The sequence below is a fragment of the Salmo salar genome, chromosome 22 (assembly GCF_965601325.2).
Source record: "Salmo salar chromosome 22, fSalSal1, whole genome shotgun sequence".
NCBI classification, from domain to species: Eukaryota; Metazoa; Chordata; class Actinopteri; order Salmoniformes; family Salmonidae; genus Salmo; species Salmo salar.
In genome coordinates, this window is record NC_138312.1 from 28,000,173 (window position 1) to 28,014,911 (window position 14,739).

Here is a 14,739-nt window from a genome sequence, read left to right on the forward strand (position 1 = left end):
TCATCCTAAGTGCTCTCTCACCTCATTGGTGTTCCAGCGGTGGCGCTCCTTGGGCAGAGAGGAACATTTGGGCAAACACTCCAACAGCTTCTTAGGTAGGTAGATCTTCAACTGGCCAGGCTCACCTAGACAGACAGACAGACAGACAGACAGACAGACAGACAGACAGACAGACAGACAGACAGACAGACAGACAGACAGACAGACAGACAGACAGACGGGTTATTGACTGAGTTTGAGTGAAGGACCTCTGTTTAACCCAGGAGACGTGAGACTCCTGAACATGCTCATGCACACACGCTGACACAATGTGTGTATGTGTGTGAGAGAGAGAGGGGGGGTATAGATAGATAGTGATAGAGACAGTGAGAGTGTGTTCAGGCACGTATGCTCACCCTAATCAATTATGCATTTATTAATAGAAGCCCTGAGAAGACAGAATTTCAAACAGCTGAATGGCGCTGGCTTAGGTAAAGCCTAATTTCTTATTTAGCAGCACTCCGGACTCACTGCTATGAATGCCAATCAGTGTTTAAATCCTCTCCTTCACACACACACACACACATCCCGCCCAGTGTCCCCGATGTTCCGACCACTGATCAGAGGAATTCTCATCAGGGCCCTGCCTTTGAAATGCACTAGAAAACCCACATGAAACCGGCGATCAAACACACCCACCATATGCATGCAAGCACACACACTCATACATCTCATGTGCGTGGTTGTGTGCGTGTGGACCACCTAAGTTTATATCTCCCTTGGGACTTTCCAGAAAGATCCTACCACCAACAAATTCCCATGGCAATCCCAGACACACACTTCCATCTGAACAGCATCTTTATTGGTACCTATATAAGAATCAAATATGCTACAAATGAACGTCCAGCACACTGCACATTCCCCATCCATTAGTTGATTAATATTTTACCTTCTAAAACTGTCATTTCCACATGTATTACTGAAAAATCCCAATACCCCTGTGAGGCTGTCAGTTAATTATAAAACTTTCCAGAATAAAAACGCTCAAATGCAACTCTTACAGCAGCATACCACCCTGCATCCCTCCCACTGCTGGCTTGCCTCTGAATCTAAGCAGTGTTGGTCCTGGTCAGTCCCTGGATGGGAGACCAGATGCCGCTGGAAGTGGTGTTAGAGGACCAGTAGGAGGCACTCTTTTCTCTGGTCAAAAAAGTATCCCAGGGCAGTGATTGTGGACATTGCCCTGTGTAGGGTGCTGTCTTTTGGATGGGACATTCAACGGTGTCCTGACTCTCTGTGGTCACTAAAGATCCCATGGCACTTATTTTAAGAGTAGGGGTGTTAAATAAATAAAAACATTTATCCCAGTACTGAGGAGAAATGTAATATTTCCCCCTTTTCTAAATAAAATGAATGTGAAAGAAAGGCTCATTGCACAGAAACTAGATAGAGGGGAAGGAAGAAGAGAGAGGGGGAGATATAGGAGAGAGAGGGAAGGAGGGAGAGGAGGAGAAGAGTTCGGGGTAGATGTGCGTGCAAAAAGAGGCAGAGAAATGGGGAAGGAAGGAAGGAAAAGACAGGGAGAGAGGAGATTAAGAAGAAGGGGGGATGAGGAGAGGGATAGAGGGATGGGTGTGCATGCTAATTCATGATTCTGCTGATAAACCTTTCCTCAAGTCATCCTCAGCTGGGATACCACAACAGAGAGAATGCTGGGATATGAGGAATTGTTGGTGTGATCGATCAATCAACCAACCAAACAATTCAAGAATCAATGAATCATTCATCCTCCATGCCCAAGCCTTCCCCTCTGATTCTCAAACCAACAACCTTAGCCTCCCTTTCTGCTCCTCTCCCTGTCCCTCACCATTCCTCTTTCCTCCCCAGTCCATCCCCTGCTCCATCTGTCCCTGACCCCTCTCTCTCTCTCTCTCTCTCTCTCTCTCTCTCTCTCTCTCTCTCTCTCTCTCTCTCTCTCTGTCATTGTCTGTCTCTCTGTCCTCTCAGGTCTCTTTGTCCTCTCCTGTCTCTGTCCTCTCATGTCCCTGGGCTCTGGTGTGTCTCTGTCTCTCTGTCCTCTCCTGTCTCTGTCTCTCTAGTCTCTTTGTCCTCTCCTGTCTCTGTCTCGCTGTCCTCTCATGTCCCTGGGCTCTGATGTGTCTCTGTCTCTGTCCTCTCCTGTTGCTCTGTCCTCTCCTGTCTCTGTTGCTCTGTCCTCTCCTGTCTCTGTTGCTCTGTCATCTCCTGTCTCTGTTGCTCTGTCATCTCCTGTCTCTGTTGCTCTGTTCTCTCCTGTCTCTGTTGCTCTGTCCTCTGCTGTCTCTGTTGCTCTGTCCTCTCCTGTCTCTGTTGCTCTGTCCTCTCCTGTCTCTGTCCTCTCCTGTCTCTGTTGCTCTGTCCTCTGCTGTCTCTGTTGCTCTGTCCTCTCCTGTCTCTGTCCTCTCCTGTCTCTGTCCTCTCCTGTCTCTGTCCTCTCCTGTCTCTGTCGCTCTGTCTTCTCCTGTCTCTGTCCTCTCCTGTCTCTGTCGCTCTGTCCTCTCCTGTCTCTGTCGCTCTGTCCTCTCCTGTCCCTGTTGTATCTCAGGACAGATCAGGAGAGCAGACAAGGAGAGTACAAACACACAGTACAAATCAATAACCTCCCCACAAAAACCCTTTCTGGGCCTCTTCTCAAACACACACACTAGGATGGCTGTCCTGTTCTAGGATCAATAACCAATCAAAGCACTCATCACCTTTATAGCTCCCCTTAACACTACAGATATTCCCGGCCCTCACCCCGTGTGTGTACACTCTCTCTCTCTCTCTCTCTCTCTCTCTCTCTCTCTCTCTCTCTCTCTCTCTCTCTCTCTCTCTCTCTCTCTCTCTCTCTCTCTCTCTCATACACAAACATGCAGACACACAAATAGACATACACTCACACACCAAACTAGAACAAGAAACACACACACACACACACACACACACACACACACACACACACACACACACCACACACACACACACACACACACACACACACACAAACACACACACACACAAACACACACACACACACAAACACACACACAAACACCTTTGATCGCCCTGTCTCTCTCTCATACATCTCAGTTAAAGCCAGTTCTTTCTTAACCAGCCACGGTCTGTTTCTCCCAGCACCAGTAACACTGATCCATGCCGTATGGATAGATAGTGCTCTGTGCATTGATTAGGCATGACAATGAGCTTCTGCTCCTAAAATAAGCTCTGTGTGTGTGAGTGCGCACACACACTGCTCTGCGTCGGCACGCATGAATAAACATGATCTGTAACAGAGTTGAATGAGAATGAGACTCACTTTAGAATGTGTGTGTGTGTGTGTCTGTGCGTGTGTGTGAGTGTGTGCATGTGTGTATTATCTGTAACAGAGTAATCTCAGTTAACCCAGAACTAAAATCTCTGATAATTTGGTCAGATGCTTGATTAGGATCTGGGAGTGACGAAAACCCAAGACCCAGAACTAATGCTGCTTGTTATCTCATGCATCCCATAGAATAGTGACAGATTCTACAGTACCAGTTATGTTTATGTACAGTACATCTGTCCACAAGAGGTTCGTAACAGAGCTGGTGAGAATAAGGCCTCGGCTGCCAGCTTGTTTAGCCAGAAGGCTTTTCAACACACAGTCACCTCGTCCTACAAAAAGCAGCACACGTCTGTTGGGTCCTGTGATGCGGTGTTGGGGTGTGTTTGCCTTACCGTTGGTGTCAGTGTCATCACTCTTGGGAGGGGCATGTCCTGTGTATCCCACGGCGATTCTAATCATCCGCTCTGGATTCCTTATCCTTTTCAACCCTACAGAGAGAGAGAGAGAGAGAGAGAGAGAGAGAGAGAGAGAGAGAGAGAGAGAGAGAGAGAGAGAGATATGGGATAGAGAGAAGTAGAGAGAGGAGAAGAAATAATGAGAAATTGGGCAGAATATTCCTATTGGCTTGTGACCATTGGCTTCAACAACTTCTACTTCTGCTTTGTTTTCATCTCTTAATTTCCCTGTTCCCTGGTCACCGTTGCTATGATACAGACTTACTACAGCAAGAAGTGGTCATATTATGTCAGTGACATCCATTCTTCCATTCAAACAGTAAGAGCAGCCATCTTCTAATCTATAGCTTGATCTACACTGAGTGTACGGAACGTTAAAAACACCTGCTCTTTACATGACATAGACTGACCAGGATAATCCAGGTGAAAGCTATGATCCCTTATTGATGTCACCTGTTAAATCCACTTCAATCAGTGTAGATGAAGGGGAGGAGACAGGTTAAAAAATGATTTTTAAGCCTTGAGACAATTGAGACATGGATTGTGTGTGTGCCATTCAGAGGGTGAATGGGCAAGACAAAACATTTAAGTGCCTTTGAATGGGGTATGGTAGTAGGTGCCAGGCACACCGGTTTGAGTGTGTCAAGAACTGCAATGCTGCTGGGTTTTTCACACTCAACAGTTTCCTGTGTGTATCAAGAATGGTCCACCACCCAAAGTACATCCAGCCAACTTGACCCAACTGTGGGAAGCATTGGAGTCAACATGGGCCAGCATCCCTATGGAATGCTTTCAACACCTTGTAGTCCATGCCCCGATGAATTGAGGCTGTTCTGAGGGTTAAAGGGGGGAGTGCAACTCAATATTAGGAAGGTTTTCCTAATGTTTTGAACACTCAATGTATATTACAGTAGCATCCTCGCTTTACATAAGTCAGATAGTAGAGCAACAAGACATCGCTAGAGGCTTTCAGGCACCCAAGGATGAGCCTGCCTGCCTGCCTGTCTGCCTGCGTGCGTGTGTAGCGAGGTGGAGGTACTCCATGTTTATGTGCCTGTGGGCTCCTCCTCTCTGATCTGCTGGAGTTTCTCTACGCAACGGGACTCTCAACCCACGGCCTCCATAATGCCTGTAGCTATGTATGCTACGTATGTTTGTGAGTGTGTCTGTGTGCATTTATGTTTGTCCCCCTCTGTGTGTGTGTGTGTGTGTGTGTGTGTGTGTGTGTGTGTGTGTGTGTGTGTGTGTGTGTGTGTGTGTGTGTGTGTGTGTGTGTGTGTGTGTGTGTGTGTCTGTCCTACAATTAGGCTTCTAGCGACCCCTTTGAAGATAAAGCCTGTTGTAAAAAAACATTCTGGATATGAATATCATTCTCTTCATGGTGATGTATCCTGAATAAGTACACAGAAGGTAGAAATATGTAATATCCTTCTTTTGTCTATTATTGGGTATTATTCTACAGACTGGCAATTATTGGGTATTATTCTACAGGCTGTCTATTATTGGGTATTATTCTAGACTGTCTATTATTGGGTATTATTCTAGACTGTCTATTATTGGGTGTTATTCTACAGACTGTCTATTATTGGGTATTATTCTACAGACTGTCTATTATTGGGTGTTATTCTACAGACCGTCTATTATTGGGTATTATTCTACAGACCGGCTATTATTGGGTATTATTCTACAGACCGGCTATTATTGGGTATTATTCTACAGACTGTCTATTATTGGGTATTATTCTACAGACTGTCTATTATTGGGTATTATTCTACAGACTGGCTATTATTGGGTTATTCTACAGACTGTCTATTATTGGGTATTATTCTACAGACTGGCTATTATTGGGTATTATTCTACAGACTGTCTATTATTGGGTATTATTCTACAGACTGTCTATTATTGGGTATTATTCTACAGACTGGCTATTATTGGGTATTATTCTACAGACTGGCTATTATTGGGTATTATTCTAGACTGTCTATTATTGGGTATTATTCTACAGACTGTCTATTATTGGGTATTATTCTACAGACTGTCTATAATTGGGTATTATTCTACAGACTGGCTATTATTGGGTATTATTCTACAGACTGTCTATTATTGGGTATTATTCTACAGACTGTCTATAATTGGGTATTATTCTACAGACTGTCTATTATTGGGTATTATTCTACAGACTGTCAATTATTGGGTATTATTCTACAGACTGTCTATTATTGGGTATTATTCTACAGACTGGCTATTATTGGGTATTATTCTACAGACTGTCTATAATTGGGTATTATTCTACAGACTGTCTATTATTGGGTATTATTCTACAGACTGGCTATTATTGGGTATTATTCTACAGACTGGCTATTATTGGGTATTATTCTACAGACTGTCTATTATTGGGTATTATTCTACAGACTGTCTATAATTGGGTATTATTCTACAGACTGTCTATTATTGGGTATTATTCTACAGACTGTCTATTATTGGGTATTATTCTACAGACTGTCTATTATTGGGTATTATTCTACAGACTGTCTATTATTGGGTATTATTCTACAGACTGGCTATTATTGGGTATTATTCTACAGACTGTCTATTATTGGGTATTATTCTACAGACTGTCTATAATTGGGTATTATTCTACAGACTGTCTATTATTGGGTATTATTCTACAGACTGGCTATTATTGGGTATTATTCTACAGACTGGCAATTATTGGGTATTATTCTACAGACTGTCTATTATTGGGTATTATTCTAGACTGTCTATTATTGGGTATTATTCTACAGACTGTCTATTATTGGGTATTATTCTACAGACTGTCTATTATTGGGTATTATTCTACAGACTGTCTATTATTGGGTATTATTCTACAGACTGGCTATTATTGGGTATTATTCTACAGACTGTCTATAATTGGGTATTATTCTACAGACTGTCTATTATTGGGTATTATTCTACAGACTGGCTATTATTGGGTATTATTCTACAGACTGGCTATTATTGGGTATTATTCTACAGACTGTCTATTATTGGGTATTATTCTACAGACTGTCTATAATTGGGTATTATTCTAGACTGTCTATTATTGGGTATTATTCTACAGACTGGCTATTATTGGGTATTATTCTACAGACTGGCTATTATTGGGTATTATTCTACAGACTGGCTATTATTGGGTATTATTCTACAGACTGTCTATTATTGGGTATTATTCTAGACTGTCTATTATTGGGTATTATTCTACAGACTGTCTATTATTGGGTATTATTCTACAGACTGTCTATTATTGGGTATTATTCTACAGACTGGCTATTATTGGGTATTATTCTACAGACTGGCTATTATTGGGTATTATTCTACAGACTGGCAATTATTGGGTATTATTCTACAGACTGTCTATTATTGGGTATTATTCTAGACTGTCTATTATTGGGTATTATTCTACAGACTGTCTATTATTGGGTATTATTCTACAGACTGTCTATTATTGGGTATTATTCTACAGACTTTTTATTATTGGGTATTATTCTACAGACTGTCTATTATTGGGTATTATTCTACAGACTGTCTATTATTGGGTATTATTCTACAGACTGTCTATTATTGGGTATTATTCTACAGACTGGCTATTATTGGGTATTATTCTACAGACTGGCTATTATTGGGTATTATTCTACAGACTGGCAATTATTGGGTATTATTCTACAGACTGTCTATTATTGGTTATTATTCTAGACTGTCTATTATTGGGTATTATTCTAGACTGTCTATTATTGGGTATTATTCTACAGACTGTCTATTATTGGGTATTATTCTACAGACTGGCTATTATTGGGTATTATTCTACAGACTGGCTATTATTGGGTATTATTCTACAGACTGGCAATTATTGGGTATTATTCTACAGACTGTCTATTATTGGGTGTTATTCTAGACTGTCTATTATTGGGTATTATTCTAGACTGTCTATTATTGGGTATTATTCTACAGACTGTCTATTATAGGGTATTATTCTACAGACTGTCTATTATTGGGTATTATTCTACAGACTGTCTATTATTGGGTATTATTCTACAGACTGTCTATTATTGGGTATTATTCTACAGACTGTCTATTATTGGGTATTATTCTACAGACTGGCTATTATTGGGTATTATTCTACAGACTGTCAATTATTGGGTATTATTCTAGACTGTCAATTATTGGGTATTATTCTACAGACTGGCTATTATTGGGTATTATTCTAGAATGTCTATTATTGGGTATTATTCTAGACTGTCTATTATTGGGTATTATTCTACAGACTGGCTATTATTGGGTATTATTCTACAGACTGGCTATTATTGGGTATTATTCTACAGACTGGCAATTATTGGGTATTATTCTACAGACTGTCTATTATTGGGTATTATTCTAGACTGTCTATTATTGGGTATTATTCTACAGACTGTCTATTATTGGGTATTATTCTACAGACTGTCTATTATTGGGTATTATTCTACAGACTGTCTATTATTGGGTATTATTCTACAGACTGGCTATTATTGGGTATTATTCTACAGACTGTCTATTATTGGGTATTATTCTAGACTGTCTATTATTGGGTATTATTCTACAGACTGTCTATTATTGGGTATTATTCTACAGACTGTCTATTATTGGGTATTATTCTACAGACTGTCTATTATTGGGTATTATTCTACAGACTGTCTATTATTGGGTATTATTCTACAGACTGGCTATTATTGGGTATTATTCTACAGACTGTCTATTATTGGGTATTATTCTACAGACTGTCTATTATTGGGCATTATTCTACAGACTGTCTATTATTGGGTATTATTCTACAGACTGTCTATTATTGGGCATTATTCTACAGACTGTCTATTATTGGGTATTATTCTACAGACTGTCTATTATTGGGTATTATTCTACAGACTGGCTATTATTGGGTATTATTCTAGACTGTCTATTATTGGGTATTATTCTACAGACTGTCTATTGTTGGGTATTATTCTACAGACTGTCTATAATTGGGTATTATTCTACAGACTGTCTATTATTGGGTATTATTCTACAGACTGTCTATTATTGGGTATTATTCTACAGACTGTCTATTATTGGGTATTATTCTACAGACTGTCTATTATTGGGTATTATTCCACAGACTGTCTATTATTGGGTATTATTCTACAGACTGTCTATTATTGGGTATTATTCTACAGACTGTCTATTATTGGGTATTATTCTACAGACTGTCTATTATTGGGTATTATTCTACAGACTGTCTATTATTGGGTATTATTCTACAGACTGTCTATTATTGGGTATTATTCGACAGACTGGCTATTATTGGGTATTATTCTAGACTGTCTATTATTGGGTATTATTCTACAGACTGTCTATTATTGGGTATTATTCTACAGACTGGCTATTATTGTCACGGCCTGACCAGTAAAGGGGTTATTTGTTATATTAGTTTGGTCAGGACGTGGCAGGGGGTATTTGTTTAGAGTGTTTCGGGGTTTGTTGGGCTATGTGTTTTGTAGAGGGGTGTTTGTTTAGAGTGTTCCGGGGTTTTGGTTAATGTTCTAGTCTAGTCTTTCTAGTTCTATGTTTAGTTTATTGATTTGGCCTTCAATTGGAGGCAGCTGTTCCTCGTTGCCTCTGATTGAATGTCCTATGTATAGGGGTGTTTTGGTAATGGGAATTGTGGGTAGTTATTTTCCTGTTTAGTGTATGTAGCACCTGACGGGACTGTTTAGTGTTGTTCGTTCGTTTTTGTATACGTGTTTCTTTTTTTTTTTTTCCTTCTTTTATAATAAATAAGAAGATGAGTATACATTTTCCCGCTGCACCTTGGTCCATTACATACGACGACTGTTACAATTATTGGGTATTATTCTACAGACAGTCTATTGGGTATTATTCTGCAGACTGGCTATTATTGGGTATTATTCTACAGACTGGCTATTATTGGGTATTATTCTACAGACTGTCTATTATTGGGTATTATTCTAGACTGTCTATTATTGGGTATTATTGTCACGTCCTGACCAGCAGATGGAGCTGTTGTAGTAGTTTTGGGGTCAGGACGTGGCAGTCTTGTGTGTGTGAATGTTCTGTGTTGGTCTTGTGACTCCTGATCAGGAACAGCTGGGGATCGTTGTTCCTGATTGGGAGTCATATATGTAGGAGTATGTTTGTCACTTGGTTTTGTGGGTAGTTGTTTGTGTGCACTGCGTTTGTTTTAGCCTGCCACACTGTTGCCGTTGTGAGTATTGTTTTTTTGGTTTTCCAGTGGATACTTTACTTGTTTTTTTTTATCAATAAACATGAGTATCCACATTCCCGCTGCGCCTTGGTCTTCTCTCCACTACGAATCTTGTGACAGAACTACCCACCACCAAAGGACCAAGCAGCGGAGAAGAGGACAGAGGCAAGTGAGGGAGGAATGTTGGAAGCAGCGCGCTTGGGAGGTGATGGATTCCTGGTCGCTGGAAGTATTGACGGAAAGGATTGACTGGACATGGGAGCAGTTGCGGGTCCACTGTGACAACCTGCCTGGGAGGCAGGTAGAACCCGAGAGGCAGGGGGCACAAGGGCTATTTGGCGGGGCGAGATTGGAGCCCCAGGCCAGCTCCCCGTACCCTTGTAGGGCAGACTGGACAGGTTCCGTGCTTTGGGGTTGGGGCTGTGGTGAGGCTTGGGATTTTCAGGCCGGTAGGCACAGTACCAGCGCCCCGCATGTGCCAGGGCGAAGTAGGCATTGAGCCGGAAGGGGTGATGCCAACCCTGCGCTCAAGACCGCCAGTGCGCCTCTACGGTCCAGTGTTTCCCGCTAAACGCACTAGCATGGAGGTGCGTGTCTCCAGGCTGGCACGTCCAGTACCAGCCCCACGCATCAGGAGTCTAGTGCGTCAGCCCAGCCTCGCCAGTCAACAGTCACCAGAGCTGCCCGCCAGTCAAGAGTCGCCAGAGCCGCCCGCCAGTCGTGAGTCGCCAGAGCCGCCCGCCAGTCGTGAGTCGCCAGAGCCGCCCGCCAGTCGTGAGTCGCCAGAGCCGCCCGTCAGTCGTGAGTCGCCAGAGCCGCCCGCCAGTGGTGAGTCGCCAGAGCCGCCCGCCAGTGGTGAGTCGCCAGAGCCGCCCGCCAGTGGTGAGTCGCCAGAGCCGCCCGCCAGTGGTGAGTCGCCAGAGCCGCCCGCCAGTGGTGAGTCGCCAGAGCCGCCCGCCAGTGGTGAGTCGCCAGAGCCGCCCGCCAGTGGTGAGTCGCCAGAGCCGCCCGCCAGTGGTGAGTCGCCAGAGCCGCCCGCCAGTGGTGAGTCGCCAGAGCCGCCCGCCAGTGGTGAGTCGCCAGAGCCGCCCGCCAGTCGTGAGTCGCCAGAGCCGCCCGCCAGTCGTAAGTCGCCAGAGCCGCCCGCCAGTCGTAAGTCGCCAGAGCCGCCCGCCAGTCGTAAGTCGCCAGAGCCGCCCGCCAGTCGTAAGTCGCCAGAGCCGCCCGCCAGTCGTAAGTCGCCAGAGCCGCCCGCCAGTCAGGAGCCGCCAGAGCCGCCAGAGCGGCCCGACTGTCCTCCGGCCCAGCCAGAGCGGCCCGACTGTCCTCCGGCCCAGCCCGAGGGGCCCGACTGTCCTCCGGCCCAGCCCGAGGGGCCCGACTGTCCTCCGGCCCAGCCCGAGGGGCCCGACTGTCCTCCGGCCCAGCCCGAGGGGCCCGACTGTTCTCCGGCCCAGCCCGAGGGGCCCGACTGTTCTCCGGCCCAGCCCGAGGGGCCCGACTGTCCTCCGGCCCAGCCCGAGGGGCCCTCCTGTCCTCCAGCCCGAGCGGCCCTCCTGTCCTCCGGCCCAGCCCGAGCGGCCCTCCTGTCCTCCGGTCCAGCCCGAGTGGCCCGTCTGCCCGGCGCAGCTATCGGCGCCACCGAAGTGGGCGCCGATAGCCACCCTCCCTTCCCTCTCTTATTGTTTAGGGGTTATTGTTTATGGGTTTTGTTGGGGATTTTGTTTGTTGGTGTTTTTTGTTGTTAGGTGCATTCCGGGGTCTGCACCTTGAGGGGGGGGGGTACTGTCACGTCCTGACCAGCAGATGGAGCTGTTGTAGTAGTTTTGGGGTCAGGGCGTGGCAGTCTTGTGTGTGTGAATGTTCTGTGTTGGTCTTGTGACTCCTGATCAGGAACAGCTGGGGATCGTTGTTCCTGATTGGGAGTCATATATGTAGGAGTATGTTTGTCACTTGGTTTTGTGGGTAGTTGTTTGTGTGCACTGCGTTTGTTTTAGCCTGCCACACTGTTGCCGTTGTGAGTATTGTTTTTTTGGTTTTCCAGTGGATACTTTACTTGTTTTTTTTTTAATCAATAAACATGAGTATCCACATTCCCGCTGCGCCTTGGTCTTCTCTCCACTACGAATCTTGTGACAATTATTCTACAGACTGTCTATTATTGGGTATTATTCTACAGACTGGCTATTATTGGGTATTATTCTACAGACTGGCTATTATTGTAGTGAGCGCCGTCCCTAAATAAGACCACATTTGGTTGGTCCAGACCAGGCCAAATCTGAAACAATCAAAGAGTTTGGACATCACAGTACAGCACAGTAGAGCAAAGTGCAGTAGAGTACAGTAAAGTAGATATGTTCAGTTAAGTAGAGTACAGTACAATATTCTGTACTCTAGTGTGCTGTACTGAACTCTGCTGTACTTTTCTTTACTGTACTGTTCTCTACTGTGCTGTGCAAACTTGTGAAACATAGACCACTATGACTGGTTCAGATTTGGTCCGGCCAGGGCGGACTGAACAAATTTCAACTACTTTTCAACGTCCATGGACGTCCAGTGTCGGTCACTGCTCAGTGGGTGAGGATGCTTGTTACAGTAAATGGAAAGGGGTAGCTGGTAGGTGTCATGCAGTGGAGGCTGCTGAGGGGAGGACGACTCATAATCATGGCTGGAACGGAGCAAATGGATACCATTTTTGATACCATTCCACCGATTCCGCTCCAGCCATTACCACGAGCCCGTCGTCCACAATTAAGGTGCCACCAACCTCATATGGTGTCATGGTAGGTTTCAGTAAGAGTCAGGAGAGGTGACATTAACGGAAGAGAGGGAGAGTGAGATGGAGGGGTTGTCCAGACTATTTTCAGTCTTTCTTTGACGACCAGACGACAGAAAGAGGAAAAGAAAACAGTTATGAGCTGAACATAACAGTATGCCAGTTGAAAGGAGGACAGTAGCAGGAGACCCTATGAGCTGAACATAACAGTATGTCAGTGGAAGAGAGGACAGTAACAGGAGACACTATGAGCTGAACATAACAGTATGCCAGTGGAAGAGAGGACAGTAACAGGAGACACTATGAGCTGAACATAACAGTATGCCAGTGGAAGAGAGGACAGTAACAGGAGACACTATGATCTGAACATAACAGTATGTCAGTGGAAAGGAGGACAGTAGTACTGAACATAACAGTATGTCAGTTGAAAGGAGAACAGTAGTACTGAACATAACAGTATGCCAGTTGAAAGGAGAACAGTAGTACTGAACATAACAGTATGCCAGTTGAAAGGAGAACAGTAGTACTGAACATAACAGTATGTTAGTAGAAGGGAGGACAGTAGTACTGAACATAACAGTATGTCAGTTGAAAGGAGAACAGTAGTACTGAACATAACAGTATGCCAGTTGAAAGGAGAACAGTAGTACTGAACATAACAGTATGCCAGTTGAAAGGAGAACAGTAGTACTGAACATAACAGTATGCCAGTTGAAAGGAGAACAGTAGTACTGAACATAACAGTATGCCAGTTGAAAGGAGGACAGTAGTACTGAACATAACAGTATGCCAGTGGAAAGGAGAACAGTAGTACTGAACATAACAGTATGCCAGTTGAAAGGAGGACAGTAGTACTGAACATAACAGTATGCCAGTTGAAAGGAGAACAGTAGTACTGAACATAACAGTATGCCAGTTGAAAGGAGAACAGTAGTACTGAACATAACAGTATGCCAGTTGAAAGGAGAACAGTAGTACTGAACATAACAGTATGCCAGTTGAAAGGAGAACAGTAGTACTGAACATAATAGTATGACAGTGGAAAGGAGAACAGTAGTACTTCCGGTTTGGAGCGAGCAGTCGCACCACGCTTCGCTCCACAGGTAATATTCCACTTCGCTACATTACAACGGCTTGATTTGTTTGATCTGAGCAATTCTTCTTAGCTAGCTACATAGCCGTCTTTGTATCAAAGATAATTGTGTAGTTTAGAGTAACTGAGTAATTATCGAGGCTAGCTATCTTCGTCCTCCTAACGTAGTCAACACTGCTAGCTGCTAGCTAGCTAGTCATCACTGTTAGCTAGCCAACTTCTACCGACTAACAGCACCGCAGAAACTATTACATTACAACGCAACGACTTGATTAGTGTGGTGTTAGTTAGCCAGCTACATAGTTGTCTGTGCTGTCTCTGTATCTAAGATAATTGTGTAGTTTGAGTTTGAGTATTATCGAGGTGTGCTAGCCAGCCGCGACGCGGCGCCAGACTTACTCAACACACCTAGTCATCATTAACCCACTGCCAGATAGCCATCCGTTACCGATTAGCAGCGCTGTAGTTACTAATACTTCACAACGGAACGATTTGACTAGTGCAGTGTTACCTAGCGAGCTACCTAGTTGTCTTTGTCATAGCTTGATAATTGTTAATTGATAATTGTTAGCTAGCCAGCCATCGAGGTTAGCTAGCCAGCTATTTCCGTCCCCCGCGACGCCATTTTTCCTAACCTAGCCAACTATTACCGACGAGCAGCATTGTTGAAACTAAATACACTACAAGGAACGTCTTGATTAGTGTTATGTTAGCTAGCTAGCTACAAAGTTGCTTTGTATCATGACAAGGTGTAGTACTGAAACTACCGAGGTTACCTAGCCAGCTACACGTTCAAAGTCAACAACGCAGCCACTG

General features: G+C 44.1%; 1 protein-coding gene across 4 annotated transcripts in view; it reads right to left on the reverse strand.

Moving 5' to 3' along the window:
* Positions 1-14,739, reverse strand: part of camta1b (calmodulin binding transcription activator 1b) — a 128,895-nt gene that overhangs the window by 101,981 nt on the left and 12,175 nt on the right. For all 4 annotated transcript variants that reach the window (XM_082967457.1, XM_082967456.1, XM_082967454.1 and 1 more), the window contains exons 2-3: positions 3,718-3,813; positions 22-125 (exon numbers count right to left, since the gene is read on the reverse strand). In XM_082967457.1, the coding sequence (XP_082823583.1) occupies positions 22-125; positions 3,718-3,813 (200 nt within the window). The remainder of the gene's footprint in view (positions 1-21; positions 126-3,717; positions 3,814-14,739) is intronic.